Here is a 22,086-nt window from a genome sequence, read left to right on the forward strand (position 1 = left end):
GCACAGACGTCACGGCTTTTAAAGAGGTCAAGTTGTTAGCGCTCGGAACATTTGTCACCCAGAAACCTGTCCTAGTGAATCTGCCAGAGCAAATTGAAGGTTTTCCTTCGCAAGAAGCCTGGCACCATTCCACTGTGGGTTTTAGGAAGCTATTGCAGGAAGGTTTGGGGAGTAAGGAGCCTGCTCTGCTCTTCTGAAAGAGCAAATGCAGAATCCTAGAGAGGTTTGCAAGGGAGGGAAAGGTGCTGGAAAAGATGTGTATCCTTAGAATCATTTTTATGAAAACAAATCCCATTAATAAAGCTATAACTTTTAGCTGCTGATTAACATAGCAAAGAGTCTTAGTTTACAGATATTCAGAATGAAGGGATAAGTTGTAGAAGGATGCAGCGCAGAGAGGAGCAAGTCTGAGTGCTGTGCAGGAAGCAGGAGGAGGGATTTCACCTTCCAAAACAGCCTTCACTTGTATGACTCCAGTTCCATTTGAATTTTGCTTTTCTTTTTATTCAGTTCAAAAATAGAAGAGTGGTTTCATAGGAAACCTCTGCCCAGCACTCTGCAGAGATTAGCAGATCATAAGCAGGGCTGCAGGAATCAGCTTTTTGGGGAAAGTGAGGATTTTTAACTGTTCCCATTTTTTAGTGGGATGAAAAAGCAGCTTGAAATTTTCCATGAAGAAGGTCACTTGGGAACAGAGGAAAGATTTCTTTTTGATCTCTACCTTAGAGAGCCTTGTTTCCCTAATAGGACACTTTATATAATAAAGCCCCTAGATGTAAGATGAAAAGTCTCATCACAAAAGAAAGGCCCAGCCTTTCTGTTCTGAAATTTTTGGCATTTATAGAAAAATGCCTTTATCTGGGGGCATCTCTGTGTGAAATGGTAAAGGAAACAATTCTTTCTCCACATCTAAATTCTCTTGGCACCCCAGACAGCCACATGATGTACAGGACCCCTGCAGGCACCCCCAGATGCTGTGAGCAGGGGCAGCACAACCCCTCCTGTTCCCCGAGGACCAGCCGAAGTTATTATATAAATTTGTGTAAACAAGACTTGCTTAAATAACTCCACGGCTGCCAGTTCCTCTTGCTGGTCTTCTTTTCCTACTCCGCCCCTCCAGAGCCTGGTGTGATGGGCATTTGGCCCAGCTCTGTGCTCCATGTTCCTCTCCCAGCCAGCTGAAGACACAGCAGCTCCAAGGAACCCCTGGTTGAACCTTGCAGATGCTTCAAGCAAAGGAGGTGGTTCAAACACGCCGGTGAAGTCAGACCTCAGCCCAGCAGCGCTTGGGCAGCCGCTGGCTGGCACGTCTGCGGCAAACACTCATCTCAGCACACCAAGGTCATGCTGGGGGACGTGTCCCTCAGGACAGCTACTGAGCTGCTCTGACTGAAGGACCTCAGCATCCCCAAAAACCAGATGCTCCACCTGCCTTTCGCCTCCTCCACTAAGTGTTGTTAGAGCCATAATCCCCGTGGCTGGCACGAATGTTTGTGCTGTATGCCCATTCATGTCACCTGACTTCAAGGCAGGGTTGAGATGCAATGAAGAATTACGGACACCAGGGAACTTGAAATGGTTTTCACCTCCACAGCTTTTTGGGCAAACTTGGCCAGTTTTTTGAAGGTAGGACAAGGGCACAGAGGGGAGAGAGCTAAGTGCAGGGCAAGGTGCTGAAGGCAGGATGGAGAAGCTCAGCTGCTGGAGGAGACAGCTGGATGTTCACACAGCCAGTCCCTGGGTGTGTTTGGCCCTTTGCCCTTGTGCCACAGGGATCTGGCTGCACAAGCTGTATTTGCAGAGAGCTTGGTGCAGTGGCCTGAAGCAGGGACTGTAAAACACAAGCAGCAAACAGGAAGATTTCACCTGGCTTGGCGCTCACCATCACCCAGCACTGCAGGGAGTGCCCAGCGCTGGCCCTGAGCACATGAAGATGCTGAGATTTGGGGCAATGTGAGGACATGGCTGTGGGGTCAGCTGCAGATAGACATTTGCAGGCTCCACACATTTTGGGAGCTAGAGCATGAGGCACAGAGGACAATTTCAGGGCTTTTAGATTAAATACCTGACAGCTGTAAAGCAGAATCCCACTCCAGTGAGATGCAGCACCTCTCAGCTCCAACTGAGCATCTAGGGGCAGGCTTCACCTCAGAGTCTGGCACACCATACTTGAAGGGTTTCCAACCTTTATCTTGAAAAGCAAAGGCAGGGCCTCTCCTTTTCATTTCCAAACACAGAATTTATTCCAAGATATTCCCATCCTTTAGTAGCATGGCCTGAGGGGACTGTAAAATTCTGCAACTCCATCTAACTATTTGGAAGTAGTTAGTGTCTTGTGCAAGAGTCCTGTGTACTTGCACAGAGGGAAAAGTAAAATATGTAAAATAACCCCACAGAGGATTATTTTACATTAATGCACCCAAGGGTTCATGAAGCAATCAGGCAGTTAAAAATCAATCCTTTCCTGCTGAAGCCAAACTAGCTCACTGAAACCCAGTTTAGCTTTTGGGGCTGTTTGTTTTTCCCATCTTCATATTTTCCCTTTAATCTTTGTGCTGGATAATTAAGACAACATTCCTCAGCATTTTTCCTGCTGTTTGTTGTGCTTATACAAGAGCCGGCTGCATTTGTTCCACAGAAAGAACATCCAAAGCCACATTCTGTGGTTTCAAGTAAAATCCTCCGTGGTGTTGACTTTTAATCTTGGGTTTGCCTGAAATCTGCATTACTCAAGAAAATACTCATAAAAATAGACTCCTTAAGGAAAACAAAACAAGGCAGCAACACAGCTGGGAGAGCTTATGCTCAAGTTTGCACTGAAGTTTTTTATTCACTGTGAGACTTCTGGGCTTGTCCTAATACCGCCAGCAGAAGCAGTGGGTCGGGGTGCTGGCCCTGCGTCCTCCTCTGAGGGCACTTTTGCTGCCGGCTGGACCCTGCCAGCATCCAGGGCACCCGGAGTGCTCTCTGCTCCCGGAGCTCTCCCTGTCCCCGGAGCTCTCCCTGTCCCCGGAGCGCTCTCTGCTCCCGGAGCTCTCCCTGTCCCCTGCTCCCGGAGCTCTCCCTGTCCCCTGCTCCCGGAGCTCTCCCTGCTCCCGGAGCTCTCCCTGTCCCCGGAGCTCTCCCTGTCCCCGGAGCGCTCTCTGCTCCCGGAGCTCTCCCTGTCCCCGGAGCGCTCTCTGCTCCCGGAGCTCTCCCTGCCCCCGAAGCGCTCTCTGCTCCCGGAGCGCTCCTTTTTCCTGGAGCGCTTCCTGTTCCCGGAGCCCTCCCTGCCCCCGATGTTCTCTCCCTGTCCCCGATGTTCTCTCCCTGCCCCCGATGTTCTCTCCCCGTCCCCGATGTTCTCTCCCTATCGCCGGAGCGCTTCCTGCTCCAGGTGCTCTCCCTACCCCCGATGCTCTCCCTGCCCTCGATGTTCTCTCCCTGTCCCCGATGCTCTCTCCCTGTCCCCGATGTTCTCTCCCTGTCCCCGATGTTCTCTCCCTGCTCCCGATGCTCTCTCCCTGTCCCCGATGCTCTCTCCCTGTCCCCCGATGTTCCCTCCCTGCCCCCGATGTTCTCTCCCTGTCCCCGATGCTCTCTCCCTGTCCCCTATGTTCTCTCCCTGCCCCCGATGCTCTCTCCCTGTCCCCGATGTTCTCTCCCTGTCCCCGATGCTCTCTCCCTGTCCCCGATGCTCTCTCCCTGTCCCCGATGCTCTCCCCCTGTCCCCGATGTTCTCTCCCTGTCCCCGATGCTCTCTCCCTGTCCCCGATGCTCTCTCCCTGTCCCCCGATGTTCTCTCCCTGTCCCCCGATGTTCTCCCCCTGTCTCCGATGTTCTCTCCCTGTCCCCGATGCTCTCCCTGCCCCCGGAGCGCTGCGGGAGCCTTACAAAACAGCCGAGCGGTTATGAAACCCATGGCCCCGCTGCCAGACGTCTCATTCCCGGTAGATGGCGGTGCCAGCTCATTTTTCCTAATTTTTCCCACTTATTTTTTTCCCGGCGCCGAGCCCGATGCCAGCCCTCGGCGGCTGCGGCGGGGCTGGGGATGAACAGGCTGCTGACCCCTGCGCTGGGGTCAGCGCTGCAAAAAGAGAGAGGCTTGTCAGGGTTTTTCCCCCTATAACTGCTTTTCGTTTGTTTTTGATAAATTTGAAATCAGTTTTAACAGCTCAGCACAGCTCCAGGCGTCTGTCCCTGCTCACACTGCTCCATCCCACAACAAACAGCGTGGAGGGCACAGGGAGGATGTTGGTGATGCCAAATCTGGAGGGACTCTGCAGAGCCAGGCAGAAAGAGCCCCTGCATTTCTCTCCAGACTCTGTCACGGTCTTGTACAAAACCTGCTCACCCAGGTCCCAGCTCCCCACCTATTATTGCCTTTCCTTGCGTGTTTCCTTTTGCAGAGGGACAGATAGCACTGGGTAGGCAGTGTGACTGGGTGAATAAATAGCATTTCTCTTTGGAGATCACAGCATCTTTATTTGGCTGAGAGTGGCCCAGTCACCCTCCAGCCCAAGCTGCTATTTCCATCTCCACCTCCTTGGCGTGCCCAGGGCTTGTGCTGCTGCTCCAGCACGGAAAGACTAGTCCTTGTCTTCCTTCTCATCATCCTTGGCAATGCCTTGGTCCTGGAACAGAAATAAAAGGGACAGCATGTGAGGGGAGTGCTGAGTGTCCCATCGCAGGTATTTGGTAGCATCCATACTAGGGTTTGTAGGTGCAAACCCCACAGGGTTGGGGTGCAAGGGGGAGCCAGGCCCCAGCACGGAGCTGGGGTGAGGTTACCTCCTCCAAGTCACTGTCAGAGCTGCTGCTGCTCCTGTCCTCTTCCCCATCTCCCTGCTGGGGTGAAGAGAGAGGGAAAAGCATCACTGGGAACCCTGGGAACCCTGGCAGCTCAGAGTCAGGAGTCAGAGAGACTCCTGGTCCTGTGGGTATGTAAAGCCAGGCTTGGCACCACTGGTGCTGCAGTGGAACCACGTGTGACCATGGCACCACAGAGCTCTCCAGAGCCAAGGGAGAGACTGTGTGTGCAGTGCAGGCAGCATCACTGTCCACACCAGCATCCCATTTGAAGAGAAAAAGGAGGGAGATCTAACTAGGAATGCTGGGAGCAAAGAAACAGCTGGCTCTTCGTGGAAAAGCCAGGAACACTGTGATTTCTAGGCTGTGGGCAGCATAGCTCCATCCACTACAGGTGTGGGTTTGCCATGGGTCAGTTGTGGCTTCCCTTTACAGCCAGGATGTAAATGGTTCTGTAGAAAACTCCATCATTCCCCTACCTTTTCTTCTTCCTTCTTCCTCCTCTTCTCCTTCTCTTTTTCTCCCTCGGTCTTTTCCTTCTCCTTTTCTTCCTTCTCTTTTTTGTCCTCCTCTCTCTCCTTGTCTTCCCGTCCAAACCCTACAGCAGGGCACAGAGGAAGGTTCGTTGCCAGCATGGAGCATCCAGCACACACAAACCCTGCAGGTGCCCCTGGGCCCACACCAAACACTCACATTTCAGGATTGTCGACATGTCACCAAAGCCAAAGAGCTCTGGGGCACGAGACAGTCACACCTATGGAACAGAGAGGACCTGAAGGAGCAACAAGAGAGTGGAGGAAGGTGAGTTTTTCAGGGATGAAAACACCTCCTTGGAACATTCACTTGTCATGGAGGTCCTGTGTAATTCCTACCACCCAAAACAGCAGGGACAATCTGTGGACGACACAAAAACCAAAAGCACCAGACTTGGTGCCCACCCAGGCAGCACCCTCTGCCCGGGAAAGCAGCAAGGGGAGAGGGATGGAGGCAGAGAAATCTCAGGGCAAATGTGCAGGGAGATGTCGTAACCTCCCACCATGAACAGGTGCAAATTACAGAAGTATTTCATATTAAATGAGGAAGAAACAATAAAGAGCAGGCTTCTAGGAATCCCCAGCAGAAAGGACACCTTCCCTGAGGGACAGGGTGATGGCAGAGAGGGAAATGGAGACAGCAGCGAGCAGAGAAGAAGCCAAAAGCAAGGGTAAGAAAACTCCCAAGCATTGATTAGGTGCCTGAAAGGTGACAGATGAAAAGAAAGGAAAGGAAACAGCTTGCTTTAAAAATAGGAGGCCCAAACAAAGCCTAAGAAATAGCCTAGGCAGGTCAAACCCTCCCTCTCATGCACAAATAGGGCAGCAGGGGTGAGGGGATCAGGTCCCTTCTGCTCACTGGGAAGAGCAGATCCACCCCTGTGGCAGAAGGTAATTAGGAAATAGTTTCTCTTCCAGCAAGTGTTGGAGGGAGGCAGACTATTAATGCTTCCTTTTAATGGTTTTTAGCCACAAAATGAAATCATCTGGTTGGGGTTATTGGCCCTTCTGAAGGAGCCAATTGCAGCCTCTGAGCCGATAACATTGAGTTGTATTTTCTAGGAAGGTTTTTAAACCCCCAGGATGCTGCAGGGGAGCAGGAAGCAGTGGGTTTTGGGGTGGCACAGGGCGAGAGGGAGATTGGATGGAAGGAAAGGAGTGTGGGAAGTGACTGATAGAAGATGTAATCAGTGCAAAGGTAAAATCTAATTATTAATGAACAGCAATCTAATTCATCTCCGTAATTAAGAAGTGCAACTACTAATTGAAAATAATCACATTTTAATCTAAAATCGTTGAAAATAATCAAACATTAACAAAAGAAAAGGCAGCCCTAGGAAGGGATGGGAGAAGGTGCAGGTGACGCTCTGGCCCCAGGTCCTGCTCACCAAAGCTGCCCCATGGCTCCCACGGTGTGCCCAGCCCAGAATCCATGAGGATTCCCCTGCCTTGTGCCTTCACTGCCAGAGGGGAGCAGCTAGGGAAGGCACAAGGTACAGATGGGTACAGATAGGGAAGGCACAGAGGTGGACATTGAGTTTTGCACTAGGAGATGGACAACCAGACCAAAGTCCAGCAGCCAGGGCTGGGAAGGGATAGCTCCACCCCAACCCATGCCAAGAAATGCCTCTATAGGGGGTTAAACCCCTTTAATCCCCTCCCTGCACTACTACCTCTGTCCCTGGGGACCAACCCTGCTGATTTGCAAGAGATGGGGTGGGCTCTGACAAGCCCCTGTCTGGGGGTGCCACCCAGCACCCTGTGCAGCCCCTGCTGTGGGCGCTGGCTCCTGATGGCTGCCAACGCTCAGCTTTTTCCCTTTCCATCCCACCCCCGACCAGCAGATCTGGTTTTGCCTGTTCCTCTGGAACCTGGCACTTCACGCAGGCAGGTTTGCCTGCCCCAGATGAGCTGGTTTCCTAAAGCCCAGGCAGACAAACCAGCAAAACCCAGAGACCAGCTAAAGGTCCCCACGGAGCAGCTGCAATTGTCCATAGCCAAGCTGGGCAGGAGGGGCAGCTGGATCAGACCCTTGGCTAACAGAGCAAACCTGTGTATTCACACCCTTCTAGAAGAAGCCTGAGTGGCCTTACCCCCTCTCCCCAGGCACAACAGGCTCACAGTGAGCCCACTCCTTTCTCAGCCAGGGGACTGAAGTCCTTCCCACAAAGCTCAGGCCCCCATTGCCATCCCCAAGACCACATGGAGCACGAGCTGTCCCAGGGATGCTCCTGCTGCACCCTCATTCACCCTGCTGTCCTGCTCTGCTTCTCCAGCTGGTCAAATACACAGGTGAGTCTGTAAATTCCCTGGATGGCATAAGGGAGAAAGGGAAGAGCCTTACCTGGAACTGAAAAAGAAGTGATCTCCTCGATGGCTGGCTGGCAGCAACCAGGGCTCCGGGTATTTGAGTGTTGTGGTCTCCTCCCCAGTCCCACTTTTGGAGCAGAAAAACTGGCTCTGCCATCCGTCATGGACAGCACATGACACCGGAAACGTGACCAGTCCCACTGGTACCCACAGGAGGCATTGCCTCCAGCACAGGCAGGAGCAGAAAGACCTTTTGCAAGCAAGTCAGGGCAGCTCTGGAGGCTGCAGACATCCATGGGAACCAGGCCTGGGACCAGGGAGAGCACTGGGGACAGTCTGGAAACATGCTATGGCCAGGACCCTGCTCAAAGTACAGAAAAGGGGCTTTGGCAGATGCCTGCTGTGGGTCAGGCAGCTCCAGGAGGTCCAGGCAGAGCTCAGCACTCCCAGCTCCCTCCAAAGCTTGCCCTTGCTGCTGGCTTTCACTCCAACCTATCATTAAGTAAATACCTGTCAGCAGAGAGCAGTTACCAGCACATCTAAACACTTGCATAATGTGCCTTCCCTCTAATGCAATGCCCTCATTTCTAACAGCACCAGTAAGGGATAATAACAGTAACAATAGTGTCAGAAAGGGCTTGTGTACAGAGCTAATTTGTTTTCCACACCTAATAAAAGGAATTAGCTCTCCCGTAAGATTTGTCCCATTTAATGCCTTCAACTCTACAACAAAGTTGCTCCCACAATTATTTGACTTTCATTTTCAGTAATTGCAGGGTGTGTGGAGCCCCCACCGACAGAGTGCACCTAACTCTGGGTAACCCATGCAGAGAGCAAGCAGCTCTGCAGGAGTCACTTGTCCCAAAAGCCTGGGTATTTCTGCCCCAGACCTGCTCCACCACAGCCTGCACTAGCCCCAAACCCAGAGCAAGGCAGATCTAGGTCAGAAATGAGGGACAGGTTTCAACGTCCAGGGCGGATAAACCCTGGAGCAGCTCAGCCAGGCTGGTAGCAGAGTCGGTGTTGTTGCCCAGTTTACAATCAGTAGCTCTGGTCTCTTGCAGAGACGCTTCAGCTCACACACAAATCACTCAGGGAACTCCTGCTGCCAGCACTTGGTCTTGGGATAAATGCTGGCAGCAATCCCATCTGTGCCAGCCTGGCGCAGCCGCCAGGTCAGTGCAGCCAGGGAATTTGGTGGAGATGTACACATGGAGCACCCTGAAACAGATCCAGGGTGTTGGGATCTGTTTGGTGTTGGGACAGCACAGGCATCCAACCCACACCTCTGAGCAGCTCCTGCCACCTTAGGAGGATTCTCCCCACAAATACCAAACTCAAACTTATTTTTAACTGGTGACCACACTGCTGACTCCCTGCCAGCCCCAGCTGGGCTCTCAGTCTCTGATGCCTCCAGCATCCTCCAGTGAGAACAGCCCAGGGGACAGCCCTGCCATTGTTTTTTGGACACGGGGACACAAAATGTCACCCAGGGAACCAGGACCATCCTGACCAGCAGGTCAGGCTGCAGCCACCAGCATCTCCCTGCAGCAGGACAGCAGAGTGGCAGCCAGGGACACTTCTTGGTCCCAGCCCACAGACTGCACAGGCTCTGGTCTCACCCTGCAACAGGCACAAAGCTGGCCTTGAAGGAGGGAAAGCAGCCTGCTAGCCAGCACCCAAAGCACCAGTGCATGGTAACCTCCAGCTGCTGTCACAGGAGACTCCCAGAAAACATGGACTAGCACAGTACAGGCCCCTTTTCTCCTGTTTCTGTGCTAAGGAGACTTTGACCCATCTCTGCTTAGGTCACATCCTCACAGACCACTCTTTTTTTTGGATTCAGTGAACATACCTGAGAAGGAAATGCCAGAGCCCTCCTCCTCCTGCCATGAGCTCCCCTGTTCCTGCCTCTGAGTCAGACCCTTTAATTTGTGCTGGGGGTGACATGGGACAGGTGTCCCTTTAGTCAGGGCCACCAGTGGCAGCATAGCTGCTGCTTCTTCCACACCAGGACAACTGCCAGGGGGTCTGCTGCTACTGACCATGCGTGTTTTAATAATGGAAATGGAGTCCCTGGGAAGGTGGTTGCCAAGGTCTAGGAGCACATCCCAAAGTCCATTGGGAAGCCCAAGCCTTTTTAATGTTTTGAACCTTTCCACAGCAGCTGCCAGGAAGCAGCTTTTACAGCTGCAACTAAATCACTCCAAAGGAAAGAAAACAATTGTGGAAGGCTTTTTTTTTTTCCCTCCAAGTCACTGCCAGCATCTTAGCTGAGTCTTATCTATTCTCAGCCACCTCTCACCTCCCCAAACACTACCAGAAGTGTTCAAATTACTGTCAGCTTTCATTAGATTCACACGGAAGGCAAGGCCAAGCAGGAAGACCTCCAGACAGTTGGATGCTGAATTCTGATGAATCCTTTGGGTAGAAAGATTTCAGCAATCGTGGAACTGTTTTTGTTGTCTATCAATTGCAGTCCTTGCACTGGCACACAAATGAAGCTGGTGCATGTTTGATTTTTGGCTGCTATAACAGTCATGTGGGCACATGACTGAAGGAATTACTGTCTGCATGCTAAAAAAAATCACCTCATTTCCTTTAATTATTAAACTACTCTACACTAAAGCACTGCAGGTTAGTAGAACTTATCTGCAAAAAAGCAGCTGCTGCTTCATAAAACTCCATTACCTTTATTTCTTCTCTTCTGACATTCCTGTGCATTTTGGCTTTTTGGCAGGAGCAAAGATGCCTTTTTGCACTGACACAGGAACTGGGAGCTCATCTGTGGGAGCTCTCACTCCCCAGCCTGGGTTCAGAGCACTATTTCCTGCCATGAGAAAAATCCCAGCTGTCCTGGCCCTAGAGCTGCACCCAGCTCTGCCCCAAAAAACACATTCAGGGCTGAGAAAAAAACCCCACAGTTCTCTTATTTCATTTGTGCCCACTGCTACCTTGATAGCTTTTAAGTGAAACAGTTGTCAAAACAAATCCTTTATTTAATAATGCTATCAACCAAATGAAGAAAAAAATACAGATTTTATTGTAGTGCAGATTTTTTTACCCCAGACACACTCCTTTCAAGTCCAGTTTTAAGATGCCAGAAAAAGCTTTCCCTTTTGAGATCTGATCAGGCTAACCATGACTAAGGCAGATTTTTTCCATATATATATATATATATATAAAATCAGAGCATTAGCCAAAAGGTATTCTAATACAAAAAACACTTCTCTACTGCACAACTAGAGCAGAGGAATGTTTTAAGCCTTCAGTATAGGAGAGATGTGCAAGACCTGCTAAAACCCAGAGGATTTTCAAAAGGGGATTTGAGCATCATTGTTACCAATGAGCAAGTGCAGAGGCAGGTGTGACACTCAGTCACCTCTGATTAGCTATTATGGACTTCTTGAAATTCCATTTTAGCTGTGCATTTCTGCTCTTGCGATTCCAACAGAGGCTGCTGCCTCCCCATGGGCAGGCTCAAAAGATAAAGGAACAAAGCAGGGAATTTGCACAGCACAAAGAAACAGATACCATATGTGGAGCAGCTTCTGAGGCAAATTAGGACTCCTAACAGAACCAAATTGCTGCCTCTCTCCCTACTTTAATATATACCTTCCAAGAAGGAGCATTGCATTATAGTCATTTTCCACAGAAAGAGAAGACAAGCAGTATGTGAGTCTGTGAACAGTCTGTGGCTGACATGTCAAGCTGCACTGAAAAACTGGAATCCTCCTGCTGAATTCTCTCATTAAAGTGCCCAAACACTAATCAATCCCTTTTAGTCAGTTCTCATTTATTGCTATAAAGCCAAGTACCTGCATTGTCAGGGCCAGATCAGCATTTTCCCAGCTCGTGCTGAAGCAAGCACAGCGTGAGAGAATGAGAAACAGCACCCTGGTGAGAGCCCCTGTCCCACATCCCTGAGTCAGTACAGACATCTTCAGGAAGCTGAGCTTCTCTTCAGCAACAGCTGGATCAGGAATCTTCTCTGCTCTATTCTGCCCAGTCTAGGAACTGCAAGGTTCATAATCACAAAAATTTGCCTTTTCTTGCACCTCCTATCTAATATTCACTTCAACACGAATGCAGAGCTATTGGGAACCCAATTATGTCTGACTTAAAAATCACACCATGATTTTAGCTAACTAACTAGCCAGCTGCTTCTCTCCTCTTCAGCACTGGAGAAACTCTCTGGACTGTGAACACAAAGAGCTTGTTAACACATACAGCAGAGAGATTTCAGTGAAAAGACACAGACAGTCCATGAAACAGAGAAGCAATCTGCACTTTAAGTCTGTCACGTTGTCCACCAGCCTGGACTATGCTAATCACATCTCTCAGTGTGCTGTAAGAGCTGTCATTGCCAGACTGCACTTAATCACTGTTCTTGCAGAAGCAGTGAGCAGAGTTCATCTTTTTCCCTTTAATAAGAGCCATTACATCATTCTCCAGCATGGAAACTACGAAGTGGGAAGGTCAAAAAGTTCTTAATTAGAAGGATTTTTATTACTGTGATAGTTCCGTTCTAGCCTCAATAAGAGAGATCTGCAGTACAGGCAGCAAGAGCTGGAAGGCATCTTGGATATAGGAAGCACTGTTTGAAGCCTGTGAAAACAAAATTCAAAATACTCACATAAATAGCCATGCTAACAATCAGCTTTGCTCATCACATATTCATTTCAAACAGCATTGATTATTGCACAGAAAAAACAGAAGCCTAGTGCTTGCTGGATTTTAAAGGTTTCATTCTAGAGATCAATTTTATGTCAAGTTTTTGAGGGGCTTTATGCCAGTAGGCAAAAAAAAGCAAATGGCTTAAAGACTGCCAAACAAGATCAGTTCCAATCCAAATGCAGGATACTGCTCTCAGCAAGAGAAGAAAAGTGTTTATTTCTAAGTGAAGCATAGCATGCTGTGGCAGGAAGGAAGAACACGTGAACATGAAATACCCCCTTCCTAGCACACCTCAGAGCTCTGCAAGTTTGAAAACCAATTTAACAGTAAGGAAGTGTTGGGGACTCTTGTATGCTAATTTCTGAACTTGTCTAATATTTGACTTTGGACATTTAAATTCTAAAAATCCAGACTGCTGAATTTAATATGTGTCACCTGACCCATCATAACTGTGAGCTGACACTTACTCCTCACTAACTAACTCATCTTTTGTGCAAATCTACAGACATTTATCAAAACTTTCAAGTTATTAGACAGGTAAGTACAATTTTAGACCATGGGTTAGAGAACTTGGCATGCATAAGGATCCTAAAGTGGGAAGAACCAGCACATCTATTTTTAAAGTATTAGCTTAAAGTTTTAACGTTAGCATAACTGACCTCCAAAAACACTCCTGTGATTAAGGGATTAAGCACATCTGCTTTCTCTTTGACCTGCAGAGATCAGACATATATTATCCTGATTGAAAATTTGATCACATTTCTTCAAGCAAGATAAAGCTAAACCCCCACTAAGTTTAAAACCACCACTGCTCCCTTAACTAGAGGAAAGCTAAGCCACAAGCTTAGCAGCCTTGTAGCATGCAAATAAGAACAAAGTAACCTGCATGTGCCCAGCACAGGTCGGGTATGAATACACATCACATCTTCAAATGAACTGGGGACAAGTGGGGAATCCAGAATGATGATACCATCTTCAGGAACACCGAGTGCTTTGGAAAATCCACAACAGGCTCACAAACTTTATTTGCCTCTGTCTCCTTAGCACTGTGAGCATCAATTCCCACCCCTATTCTGTGCCAGGCTCTCAAAAGCTCAGATGCCACAGTTTGAGGAACCCTGGCCTAAAAGATCAGTTCACAAGTTAAAAACTCCTTATGTAAACATGCAAACCCAAAAAGCAGTTCCTGGCAAAGGTCCAAAGGCTATTATCAAATAACCACATCTCATTCCTAAGAACTGTGGTGTAACTCTTACCCCTGCAGTTGTTAAGCATGTTGTGAACTCTTTAGAGAAAGCTGACAGTTCTTTGCACAGCATGATCGTCAGCCTGTGGAAGAAAGGGAAAACAATGAAGTAAACACAGTCCTCGAGATTAAATTACTTTCAGCATTCCTCTAAAACATAAATGCTCTATTTCTATGCTTAGTAAGTTAAATGAAAATTTATATAAACAGTGTATGCAGATTCAGAAGTTCCCCAAAAAAAAACAGAGAGGGAAAAGACGGGGAAATAAGTAATTAAAGCAGAAGATCTTAAAGAGCACTCAGAGGACACACATCCATTCCAGAAGGAACAGTACTAACTTGCCTTTTTTTACTGACAAGTGTCATTTTCTGAAAGTACTGCACATTTCAGACACATGCCAACTGTCTCCTGTGCAGTAATTTTGCCATCTCATGTACCAAGCATACTAAATGATTAACAAAGAGGTAATCAGGAATCACTTTTGTACAACTGTTTTGTCATGTTTTAAATCTCTGCCTACTGACTAGCACAAGCTTAATGCAAATATTCTTCTAGGCTACACAAAGCTTTCAAGGAGAGTTTCCTCTTTCTTATCAAGAAATGTCTTTAAGCTGGAAAGAGACAGCTGAGTTCTGTTGGAAGATAATGATGCCACCCATCACAAATTCACAGATTTGCCCAATTCCCAAATTTAAACACCTATGCAGGATTCAAGAGCTCTGCATTGTATGGATTTCCAAAGAACCATAAGACAGTTTAATCAGTAATTATATGCTATCCATTTACTGAGAGATGTACTCACTGTGACAGGGACTTGGCTCTGTCTGTGACTGTCACCTCCTGTTTCTGACCATAGAGAAACAAAGCTGCAGTTTTGTGAAACATTTCAATGGAGCAGGCTGTCAGTTCTGCCAGGCTTCTTATGGCAAATGCATGAATATCCTGCAAGAGTGACAAAAATTTTGCATACAACACAAAAAATAGCAGCTTTTATTATTTAAAACAAGTCAATCACACAACATACTATCATTGCCCTTTCAGACCTCAGAACCCACACAGAAATAGAAACCCATAAACCCTGTAAGTCACAACTGTAACTCAGCAGCCAGATAAACACTCTGCAGGCAGATATTCTTTTCCTTGATTACCCAGTTACCTCTACTGATTTCTTAGCATCCTGGTCACCATCTCTGGATTCTACTTCTTGGTTTTCTTCATTTTCTTTTTCTTCTTTAGGAAGACTGCTGTTGAATCGTGCTATCCACTCATGAGCAGATGTCCTCACCTGGAGCAAGATGAGCCATAATAGTTAGTGACTGGAATGAAGCCCCCCTGCACACCGCAAGACAATGGAAAGAAGCAGAAAGAAGCAGCTACAACTCCTTTTGAGCTTCTGAGAAGAACCAGGACAAATGATCCCAGTGCCTTCAGAATTTTGCAGAAGTTTGGCTGCACTGATGCAGTTGAGGGCATTTGTTTCTCTAGCACCAGGGGCTGGAGTTTACCAACAAGATCAAACTATCAGAGGTGCTTTAAAAACATGTCTGCAGAATGCTGCTGCCACTTGGTGGATCTGAAGGGTAGTGAAATGATGGCAAAAAAGATGATTCTTCCTCATACCAGCTCCTGAACATAGTAAAACGTGGTGCTTTGTACCAAGAGCAGGCCTTCAGTTCATGACTGTAGGTTGACTGTGGCAACTGAAGGCTCACATGATGCTGCCCCATAAAGTTAAAGGCCCATCTCCTTTGCCTACCATTGCCAAAAGATCTAAAATATGGCTTGTTCTCGTGCATTTTATATTTTCACAAGCAAGGCAGGTGAAGAGAAGCCCGTCCTGTGAGGAAACTCTCCAGCTTTTAGAATATGGAAAATAACTCACCGTGATCACTTTGTCTGGCGTGGAGGAGATGTGCAATGCTGAAAACAACTCTGTTACTTCTTTTGTGAACTCTTCATCTCCTAAAGGAGAGGAAAGGTTAAAGAATCCACACAAAGGACACATTCAGGAATAAGCAGCACTTCAATGCACAACTAGTTCTGCACAAGTCTGTCAACTGTTTCCTTTATTTCTCTTTGAATCATCACCTCGGGCAAGAATGCATCAAACCCAGTCTTTTCAAATACAATTTCTAAGGTAAGTTCTGCAAAGGTGGAGACATCAGTGCCTGAAGGTTAGCTCCTGCTTTCTCAATTCTGGTTTTGTAGCTAAAGTAACTCCTTTTTTATTTTTATTTTATTTTTATTTTTTTTTACAGGCAGCCTTTTACAACACACTAACTTGCACATCACCTTGGAGAGTCTGAAATATCACTTAGAGCCTACGGTTCCCCTATTATATATGGCACAGCAGATGTGAGATCCATTATGTGCAAATATAAAAGATACATTAAATGTTGAATGATAGCAAGTTCAGGTGTGTAAGCCCTCCCTGATGAGCATTTAGGTAAAAGCAATGCAAGAAATTTACATTTAAATCCATGTAATTCTCAAGAATCAGGGCTCTTGTGTGCAAAGGTATCTCTGAATCTTTTGCTCTGTGTGGCTAACTCTCATTTAAAAAACAAATAAAAAGGCTTTTTGCTCTCCCACGTGTTGGACAACTCTGTTCACAATTTTTCCTTCCTGGTCAGGGAAACCCACTCTCTCTCTAAATTAGCATCTTGGCTCAGGGTCAGTTGGATGAACTGCCCATGAGTCAAACAACTCTAACCCTGCTCGGGCAAGAAATCATTCCTGCTACAGAATTACTGCACAGCTTCTCAGAGATGAAGGGTAGTGCTAACTGTCATGCCCTTGGACAGAGATGGCTTTAGGATTAAACATCCAGCTGAAGAATAATTTAAATTTGGCATCATGCCCATTGCTACTGATCTGGGCTGGCTGGTTCTGCACTAAGGACCAGCTTCTCTTCTCAGAACTTGGGGCTCTCTTACCCTTCTTTTCTTCCTCTTCTTCTTCAAAGAATTCAGGTAAAGAAAATGCTTCTTTGAGTTGTTCCATTTCCTCCTTCAGAGTGTCCAACTCCTCTCCAGAGAGGGCATTCAGTACTGCTTTCACCTGGTTAGAGGCAGCACAGCCAAAGAGAGAATCAATAAATCCATCCAACAGGATGGAAAATGCAGGCCAAGGTAGCAAACCAGCAGGTGTGAGGAGAGTAACTTGTGAGAAGTTGGAGAGCTGCAGAAACTGAGACTGGCTGAGGTAAAGGGAATGGCTTTAGGAGCTGAGGACAGGACAAACTGCTACCAAGGTAAACACCAGATGCTAATACAAGGACCAAAGTGAAGTTCTGTAATCATTTTACAGCAAGTTCTGAGCACTTGATTTTACATGTATATACATACGTTTCTAATCGTTTTTCCCCTGCTCAGCTGAACTCAAAATAGAAAGCAAAATGCTCAAGGCCATTACCTTTGATTCACTCTCTCTGGAAAGCATCTCTAAGGCCTCCAGATGCGAAAGACCCTGAAACTCATCAAACAGTAACCCATAATGGGCTTTCTTCTCAGTAGCCATGGTAACCTCGGTAGCTGTCTGCTGCTCTTCTTTCTCCTTTGCCTCTCGTAAGACCTGAAAAAGAAAGCGGAGGCCTCGTGACAGTGCCAGGAGATAGAGAATACAGGAGGAGAAGGCTTTTGGCTCAATAGCAAAAAACGGTTGCTTAATGACAGGACCACAAAAGAAGGGAGAAGAGATGAGAGAAACCAATGAGGTGCTGATAGGGAAGTGCTGTACCTGAGATAATGTAGAGGTTCTGTTCATTAGGCCCTTTGTTTTTTTGAATCCAGGGTCTCCCTCAGCTATTACATCCATTGTCTTTTTGCCGATGAATTCCAAGGCATCCAGACCTCCACTAATAACACTCTTACCCTAGGAATCAGATTTGGATAAAGACAGCACATAAAACTCAGAGAAGATTACACAATGGAAGAAATGGAATTGGGAGGGTTTTATCAGCAATCTTATGCTGGGCACTCACATAAAAGCCAAACTGGTCCTTGTCACCCTAAATTCAACCCTAATCATCACAAAGAGAGCAGCAGGACATGGAAAGAGCCATAGCACATTATCAACCAACAGCTTATTACAGCACCCAGACAGCTGCAGCAATCTGATGGGAAATACATTTTTTTACTTTGTGAACAAGCTGGGTCTCAGCACATTACAGTACTCAGTTCTCATCCTTCCAATGAGAAAACACCAGACCTGTGGATTTTGACTGCTAACTTTTGTTTGAGCCTTAAAAGCAGAAACAGAAGCCAGCTTTCCATCTGCAACTCTTTCAGATTCCCAGGCAAATTGACAAGACAGCAGATCACAAAAGCAGTTTCTAAGGGTAATGGCTTCCTTTGAAGTGCATTTCCCATGGTCACAGGAGCAAGCTGATTTTCAAGCGAACTGAGCTAGTTTCACATAGGTGTTTTGAAGAGGAGAATGGATTTCATCTCTAGCTCTGTGGAAATCAGTGGAAATACTCCAGGAATGAGTCTGACCCTGCATTTAGCTGACTACTCCAAAGGAAAGGCAGAGATGACAGAGTACAGAGGTGACACGTACAGAAATGCACGCTCTGCACAATCCACCGTTAGGACTTTTTGTTAGGTACCAACATTCAGTACAGAACTATCAAAGTTCATAATATCTTTCACATTAGGAGCCAGTTAGAAGCAAGGCCCAGGATAATGGTTGTCTGAAGGCTGGAAGAGTTTATCACCATGCATTCCACAAATGCCAAAATTAAGTTTCTTCTTACAATGTTTCAGATCAAAGGCCAAAACCCCAAAGCTCCCTTAAACCCATTTTCTCCTGCATTCCCAACTCACTCACTGTGCTTTGGACAGCAGTAGAGATGGTTGATAAAACTTCAAGAGCCCCAGCAATAGGGAAGGAGCTGCCATCATCAGTTGCATCAGCATTGCTAGCAGCAGGATTCTCACTTCCTGCATTATAAGGCAGAAAATTAACTTCCTGACTTCAAAAAAAAAAAAAAAAGATCCTGTCAGCCACAGAGTGGAGAAAATCAACAGACACCAAGTATCAGCTAGGAGCAAGCCTACAATTCAGTACAATTCAGATTATTTTCCTCTCTACTTTTCAGAGCTAACAGAACTAATCAAGAGAGTATTATTTAAATGATTTTATTATCAGTCTCAAGGTGCAAGGTGCAGAGTAAGGTGATGTTATTTTGAGGCTCATTATGTTGTGAAAAAACATGCCAGGGTTGTTCTCATGCAGTACAAAACAGACCTCTTGCAGCATCTTTAGACTCTGATGAGATTTCACTAGGACTGGGGATCCCAAGGGTTGTTTCTGCTTTTTCTATGACATTTGAAATACCTTGACCTAGAGAAGACAGAAATCAGAACAGAAACAGAATTAGAGCTGCATATTCTTTTTTATTATTCCAGATTCCTTCTCTTCAAAACAGTTTAACCAGCACTAAAGCCTCCTTCTATCGAGCTCACCTACCAATGTAATGAACCAAGATTTCATCTTAGCTTTTAAATAAAGCTGTAAATACTGGCAGAATACTAGTTTAAAATACCAGGTGAAAATTACACAAATGCCTTAAAAACCTGAAAGTAATTCTGTCTCTGCATATCTCCTCAATCTCACTGTACCTTTTCGTACAAGCTTTTCCCATTACTTGAACAATTCTCTTGACATTTTTCCAATAATGGCTGCTATAACTGAAATCCTCTTCTCTACAAACAAGTTCTAAAGCACCAGCTTGAGACACAAAACATGATTAAAATATTTATCAAATACCAGAGCCTTACCTACGGTAGCTACGGTAGCAGATGCAGTTGACAGAAGAGATTTCCCCCAGCTTCCCCAGTAGCCCCACCCTGTCTGAACTGCAGGAGGATCTGAGACCTTTAAGGAAGAAAAACAGAAGAGTGATGCAGGCATTATGGTGAGGAAAGGAACACAAGCAATCTGTGACATGTGACTTTTGTGTAGCTTTTTCATTTCAGAGAACAGCAATGTGAATTTTCAGAAAGGAGTGGGGCTTATGCTCAGAGCTGTCCTGTGCTCAAAGCCATGAAATGTGAAGTCCCATCTCTCCAAGCAAGCATAGGAACATACCTTGATGGTTTCACCTGCAGGCTTTTCTGTGGCAGCAGGTTGGCTTGGGGGCTTGGGTTCGGGTCTTTTCCGAGTCACAGGCACAGTCTCTTGTTCTCTCCCTTCATTGCTTTCAGAGCAGCCAAGTTCCTCGGTCTTCTGTTCATTTTCAACTTCGCAACAGGTTTCATCTTTCAGATTTTCACAACTGTCTTTCTCAGACATGACTACAAACATCCATAGAAAGCAAAGTACAAAAATTAATCTCTCCTCCGCACTTTGACGTTAGGACGTTGGTGATTTGAATAATTAAACAAAACAATGTTGCCAAATGTACCCACATGTGTGTACACCAAATAACTCTGACTCCAAAATGGCACACTTGGAAGTTTAAAGTCCCACAAGGAACACGTGGCTTTATCTAACTGACACACCCTCTCCACAGGAAAATAAACCAGTTTGCTAACTCTGAAAAACAAATGAAGGTACAAAAGGCCTCAGATAATTAAATCCATTACATGTCCCACCAAAATAAAAGTGAAAACAGATGGCTTGGGATGGCTGGTTTGAGGAGTGTAGGAGACAAATGGGGGCAGCGACTGGGTCACTCCTGTACTTGGGGATGAGCACTGCAGGGCATGAGCACCCCCCCAGGAGCTGCGATGACCCCAGCTGCCACAGCAGCCGCCCCAGCACCGCGGGTCAGGGACAGGGAGCCGGCAGCGGGGCTGCCACGCTGCTCTCGGGGCCCCCGTGTCACCCCTCCGGGCTCCTCTGGCAGCAGCTGCGGCTCCAGTGACTTGCAGGGCCAGGCAGGGACAAGGCGAGAAGCGCAGGGTCCCCGGGATCACAGTGGCACCGCTGTGTCCCCGGCCAGGCGCTCAGTGCTGCAATCGGGGCAGCTGCCGCCTCAAGCGAAGGAAAGCGACAGCTCCGGGACCGCCACCCATCTGCCAGGACCCTCCACAGCGACTACCGCGACCCCCGGCTCACCCCCGGCACCCTCCCCGCCCCGCAGCCCTGGAGGCCTCCCTGTGCCTCCGCTTTCCCGGGACACCCCCGAAGTCCCATAACCCCTACACGGGGCTGCCCCATATGGCACCCCAAGTTCCCTAAACCTCCCCGTGGGGCTTCTGCCGCACAAGGAGCCCGCCAGGTGCCCACAGCACCCCGCCATGGTCCCGCCTGCCCCACAGCGGCCCCCCAGCGCCCGTCTCCCCGCGGGGCTCGCTGTGCCCCGCAGAGCCCCGGACCCTGTGCCGCCCCTCACCGTCGGCGGCCGGCGCGGCCCCCGCGGCTCCGGGCGGACCGAGACCAGCGAGGCCGGCGCAGAGCGGCCCCGGCGCTGCCCCGGAAGCGGCCTCAGCTCGGGGAAGCGCGTCCGGGCGGCGGGGCCGGTGGCGGCGGCGGAGCTGCGGGACGGGCCAGGCCGAGCCGGGCACCCTCGTCCCGGTGAGAGCGGCGGAACCGCCAGGTTCACCTGGCAAGGACGGGGTCGGAGGGCAGCGGGCCCATGTCCTGCCTCGCTGTTTTGGCGTGGAAATAGGGGCAATAGGGGGCAGGTTTGGAGGGCAGCGAAGGCGGTGGAGGGCCTCGAGGGGAAGCCACGGGAGGAGCGGCTGCGGTCAGTTACTCTGGTCAGGCCGGAGATCGGGAGACGGAGGGCAGAGCTCATCGGGGTCTGCAGTTCCTCCCGGGGGGCAGCGGAGGGCCAGCTCCGAGCTCTGCTCGTGTGACAGTGACAGGACCCTGGGAACGGCTGGAGCTGTGCAGGGCAGGTTCAGGTTGGAGACGAGGGGAAGGTTTTTCCCCCAGAGGGTGCTGGGCGCTGCCCAGGCTCCCCAGGGAATGGGCAGGGCCCGAGGCTGCCGGAGCTCCAGGGGCGTTTGGCCAGCGCTGCCCGGCACGGGGTGGGACTGTTGCGGTGTCCCGAGCAGGGCCAGGAGTTGGACTGGATGATCCCTTTGTTTTTTTTTTTTCCAACTCAGAATATTCTGTTTGTGTTTCTGGCATGACGACGTGCCCCAGTGGCACCGGCCCGCGTGACGCCACCCGCCGTGGGCCGGTGCCCTCGGCTGCAGTGTGGTCATGTCGCGTGTCCTGTGTGTCCCACTGCCACCACCAGCTGGGACCAGGGCTTTTCCGTGAGTGAACCTGGAGCCTACAGGGGGTGTGAGGACAGTGTAATGCTAAGTGAAACATTGTGCCTGATCGTTTTTAGCTGACAGGACAGAAAAAACCTGTTTTGGCGCGCATGTTGTGGCGAGTTAGCCCGTGACAGGTGTGAGACAGCCAAGGGATAGGCACAGCAAAACACCGTGTCCTGTCAGGCAGCCAGGGCATGTGCACGGGAAAACAACAAATCCCATCTGGCAGCAGTGAGGCTGGCCCTGGGGTGCTGTGCATTTGCCCCTTAGGTTGGTTTTTGGGTGCTGCCACTCCCCCACAGAGCTTTGGCT

At 48.5% G+C, this 22,086-nt stretch overlaps 1 protein-coding gene and 1 long non-coding RNA gene across 3 annotated transcripts; both read right to left on the bottom strand.

Annotated features, from left to right (window-relative positions):
- Window positions 1-4,462: 4,462 nt before the first annotated feature.
- On the bottom strand, window positions 4,463-5,505 carry LOC137483122 (uncharacterized). The gene is made up of 4 exons (XR_011004348.1): window positions 5,482-5,505; window positions 5,268-5,386; window positions 4,771-4,827; window positions 4,463-4,613 (listed from the first exon to the last, which is right to left on the bottom strand). It is a non-coding gene; the product is annotated as an uncharacterized lncRNA (long non-coding RNA).
- Window positions 5,506-10,539: 5,034 nt separating this feature from the next.
- Window positions 10,540-21,084, bottom strand: FAM114A2 (family with sequence similarity 114 member A2). 2 transcript variants are annotated; one of them, XM_068205975.1, is made up of 14 exons: window positions 20,898-21,084; window positions 19,649-19,854; window positions 19,339-19,435; window positions 18,806-18,901; window positions 18,386-18,498; window positions 17,294-17,428; window positions 16,970-17,128; window positions 16,492-16,615; window positions 15,438-15,517; window positions 14,712-14,840; window positions 14,358-14,497; window positions 13,565-13,637; window positions 12,968-13,021; window positions 10,540-12,239 (listed from the first exon to the last, which is right to left on the bottom strand). In XM_068205975.1, the coding sequence occupies exons 2-14, from the start codon at window positions 19,850-19,852 to the stop codon at window positions 12,141-12,143; spliced, it is 1,503 nt and encodes a 500-aa protein (XP_068062076.1). In that variant the 5' UTR covers window positions 19,853-19,854; window positions 20,898-21,084; the 3' UTR covers window positions 10,540-12,140. The 2 variants fall into 2 exon arrangements, with proteins under 2 accessions (XP_068062076.1, XP_068062075.1); XM_068205974.1 differs by lacking the exon at window positions 20,898-21,084 and having other exon boundaries at window positions 19,649-19,864.
- Between the last annotated feature and the right edge of the window lie 1,002 nt (window positions 21,085-22,086).

This window comes from Anomalospiza imberbis, chromosome 15 (genome assembly GCF_031753505.1).
Source record: "Anomalospiza imberbis isolate Cuckoo-Finch-1a 21T00152 chromosome 15, ASM3175350v1, whole genome shotgun sequence".
NCBI lineage: Eukaryota > Metazoa > Chordata > Aves > Passeriformes > Viduidae > Anomalospiza > Anomalospiza imberbis.